The sequence below is a fragment of the Arachis ipaensis genome, chromosome B09 (genome assembly GCF_000816755.2).
Source record: "Arachis ipaensis cultivar K30076 chromosome B09, Araip1.1, whole genome shotgun sequence".
In the NCBI taxonomy this organism is placed as follows: Eukaryota; Viridiplantae; Streptophyta; class Magnoliopsida; order Fabales; family Fabaceae; genus Arachis; species Arachis ipaensis.
In genome coordinates, this window is record NC_029793.2 from 16719402 (window position 1) to 16723700 (window position 4299).

At 30.3% G+C, this 4299-nt stretch overlaps 1 protein-coding gene across 1 annotated transcript in view; it reads right to left on the reverse strand.

Moving 5' to 3' along the window:
• LOC107619288 (putative disease resistance protein At4g11170) overlaps positions 1–4299 on the reverse strand; it is a 12070-nt gene continuing 7771 nt past the window's right edge. The window contains exons 4-5 of the mRNA XM_016321544.2: positions 3565–3885; positions 1–1463 (exon numbers count right to left, since the gene is read on the reverse strand). Coding sequence (XP_016177030.1) covers positions 150–1463; positions 3565–3885 — 1635 coding nt within the window. The 3' untranslated portion in view covers positions 1–149. The remainder of the gene's footprint in view (positions 1464–3564; positions 3886–4299) is intronic.

The window sequence follows — 4299 nt, forward strand, 5'->3', positions numbered from 1 at the left end:
TCTTTTTTTAACCTATCAATAATAAATTCTATTAATTTTTTTCAACTATTCATCTAAATTATTCCTTCATCCAAATTACCTTTTCTATTTGCTACAAAATTTAAATTTATAATACACTGATCCAACTTCACTCTATTTCAAACACTTAACTAATACACCCCTCCTTGGCCTGCTCCAAGCGCGTGCACATGTTGTTGAAATAAGCACTGGGTACCATAGAATTTCCCAAATTCAAGAGAACAATTCTGATATCGAAGTTCACAATTATATGAATCCGTTTCTCTTGTTATTGAAGTTGTGTCAAGCCATTTCATTTGTTGAACGAAACTCTGATATTCTGCCACAATGACAAGGCTGACCCCCAATCCTTTCAATAGCAACGGCGTGTACTCTGATGCCACACTAACCTTAATTTTAAACTGTGCCTGAGATTTGGCTTTACTACTTAGGTAGTTAGAGCATGCCACGTCATACATCAGATACACGTGGTCCGATGCAATTTCTTGACCTGGCCTAGGCAAGCGCAACTTGATACTGTTCCCTTCATCCTCATCATCACCCACACTGAGGCTAAAGTTTAAAAACAAACCTTCAGATGCAACTTTCGGAACAATGAAAGCAAAAATGAAGCCTAACTGATTGGAAGGCAGACCAAATGGGACATCAATGGTTATGTGATCGCCAATTGTTCTGTGCAACAACCACTTCGGAATTCTGCTTCCCGGATACACATAGGTGGCTCCATCAGCATCATAATCTTGGTAACTGTCACTTTCAAGTCTGGACAAATGTTGATGTGCAAATTTCAAGATGTTGATTTGTGCATTCAAGCCAATAGCCTCAAGAGAGTGTTGATCCAATGCCACACAATTCCATAATGCGACCTTTTTCCTTTCTTCCTTCATTTGTTCAGCTACAGTCACAGGGAACAACACGGTCTTCAGTGATATGCAACCTTCAACATTTAGGTCTTCGATGTTAGGGGGAAGCTCCGGTAGAGTTTGAAGCTCCCTGCAATCCCTTAAATTTAAGCTTCTCAGCCTCAAGAGGTGCTTAATGCTTTCAGGCAAGTACTCAATAGTACTGTTTGCTACACTTAGCACTTCAAGTTTGCTTTGAATTCCAATAGATGCAGGCAGTTGTTTGATCCCTGTGTGATCTAAATACAGCTTTACCATATTCATTGAAATAACAGAAAATTCCTTCAGTGCTGTGCAGCCATCGAGATAGAGAGAGCGAAGGGACCTTAAATGAGTATCACTTATAAGGCTTGTAAGGGAAACGCAGTTTGCAAGGTACAAAGTCGTGAGCTTCTCTAAAGAGAAAACAGATGGATGTACGTGAATCAACTTTGAACTCCAACCGAGATTAAGCACTTCAAGATTTGTTGCATTTGAAAAGTCTGGTGACTCTGTTAATTGATTGGAACATAGAAGGCTAACTCTCTTTAAACTTCGAAGATTCTGTAACACTTAACAAATGAAGATTTCATCAGTAATCATTACATACATAGTTTCACTCTATTTTTTAGTTACTCGTATTTAAAAAATTTCTAATCGAGTTCCTTCATTGTGAAAAAGTTTTCAACTAAATCTCTAATTTAAACTACAGTTAAAATATGGAAAAGTATACTAAACAATATGTATAATGAGTATATCGGATGTTGAATTCATTATATGTGTAGATAGTTATCTTAATATTAAGATTTAAGTAGATAATTTAAGTAGATTATTCACAAAAGTCATTATCCTTTGCTAGGTAGACAATAACTTTTATTAAACAATAGAATCTAAAATTGACCCAATAAAGTATACACCTCCAAATTACCCACATAAATCTTAATATTAGGATAACTATCCACACATATAGTAAATTGAACATTTGATATATCCATTGTTCACATTATTTAATATTTTTATTGTCTATCTATACTTTTCTTAAAATAAATTTAGATTATTTTAAACTTTTTTTTCAAACATTATTGAAATATTTAACAATGGATGAGATATTTCATGAATATCCACTGTCCTGACTGTATAATGTATTGCTATTTTTTTTTATTCTAATATATTGCTAATATGTTAGTGGTTTTTTGTCAAAATTAATTTTTTTTAACTATCACAATTATTATAATTATAATAGTCAAAGGAGTATCAATAGTGATCTAAGAATAAACTTGATAAAAGAATAAGTGATTAAGTAGTAAACAACAATAATAGAAAAATGGTATTTTTTAGAAATTTTTTTTTATTTTAGTTAGAAAAAAAATATAATATTTTAAACATCCGATATGAAATTAAGATTTACTCTAAATTTTAGTGAATAAAACCGAATTTACCTTTTATGTTTTATGTAATATTCCAAATTAATTCTTAAAATTATTTTGTCAAATATTTTAGACTCCAACAAATTTAATTACAAAGTTAATCTTTAAATTTATTTTGTAGATAAATCATTCTTCATATTAAATTACTCGTCTACATATAAGAACTGATTTGAAACTTTAAAAAACTTTTAGAGACTTTTATGTCTTTAATTCTTTATCAAATAATGATGAAGACTAATTTATTTAACAAAAAAAAGTAGAGAGTTAATTTAATAGTTAAATTTTTTTTGAAAACTAAAATATTCAACTAATTTTTTTTTTTAAATTGATTTGAGTTTTACTTTTGTTTTATTCTTTTTCTTTGTCGTGATGATAGAATCATAAAATACAAGATTTTATGCATAGAGAAACTAGTATATATATGTAAATTTAAAGAGTGAATACCACATCTGATCCTGACAATTATCTCGAAAGGACAACCAGGCCTCCAAAAAAAAAATATCTAATCCGATCCCTGATATTTTTTTTTGGGACTGATTAGCCCCTGTGCCAAAAAAATCAACATTGATTTTTTTTCACAGGAACCTCGTTGTCCTTTCGAGGTAATTGTCAGGGACCGGATTGAAGTTTTTTTTTTTTGTCAAGGACCTTGTTGTCTTTTGAGGTAATTGTCAGGGCTATTTTGGAGTTTTCTCAAAGTTTGGAATATTGACTGTTGCATTAATGAATGAAATTAATGTTTTGATATTTTTATTATGAAAAAGTATAGGTAAATAATGAAAATACTAAACAATGTGAATAATGAATATATTGGATGTTTATTTCACTAGGTGTGCGTATAGTTATTCTAATATTAAGATTTATGTAAATAATTTAGAAGTGTAGTGTGTTTTGATTTAATTGGTAGTTGTTCATTCAAAAAAGTTATTGGTTATCTAGCATCATTTATTATTTAAAATTAAAAAATTAATTTCGTTCATTCATGATAGATTCTAAACTTTTAATCATAGAAATATAAGTTTAATTTATTCTTAATTTTTATACTTGATAATTCATTGTATAAATATAAAGTGAGAATGATTAAATACAGAATATATACTGTAGAAATTTGAAATTCAAAAAAGTTCATTGTAAATTTGGATGAAAATATAAGGACATTCATGTTAATAAAACCTTATTTGGCTATGTTTCTATCCATGGATTTGAAATTATAAAAGACTAGCATGTTTGCTTGTTACCTGCTCTTGATGCCAAAGTTTTTTCACTCGGTTAACGGGCAAGGAGAGTATTTGAAGATTTTCAGCCGAAAACTGAGTTGGCAAGGCTTCCATAGGGTAGTGCATCCAAAGAAGAAACCTTAGTTCATTAGGCAAAGACTCAAGCCCTTCAGGAAAATACAAACTCATCTGATCTTGTGGGAAATAAGAAGGACACGTGTAAGGAGCTAAAAGTTCCAAAAAGTGTAGGTTGCTCATCTTTGCAAATACTTGAGGGCTTAGCTGCAGCTTCTTATTAAGCAATGGCAACTTGGCGGAGATGCTTCTAATGGCTTCACTCCCCTACAAATATTGCAAATATTTTATACCATATATCATTCAAAAAATAAAATCCTCTTTAAAATTAACTTTAGAATATATTCGGCTTTTTAAAAAGTAACAATTTTTTTCCCATAAAAAAAAGTAACAATTTTTTCGAAACAAACTTTTTATTGGAAAAGAAAAAGTTTGCCTTTTGGTAATATATACATTTACACACCTATTCTTCTTAGGAAAAATCGGTAATAAACTTTTTTCGGTTAATAATCGACCAACATTGTTTTCTTCTTTACAATAGTAATCCAAAACCGTAATCTTTGTCCGGTCACTGCTTGGTTCACAAATTGCTGGTTACAAAAATGTCAGGTCCCCATCGAAATCACATTTTCTAGAGTCAATTTTTTTATATTTCTTTTAAAAGTTATATATTGCTTTTTT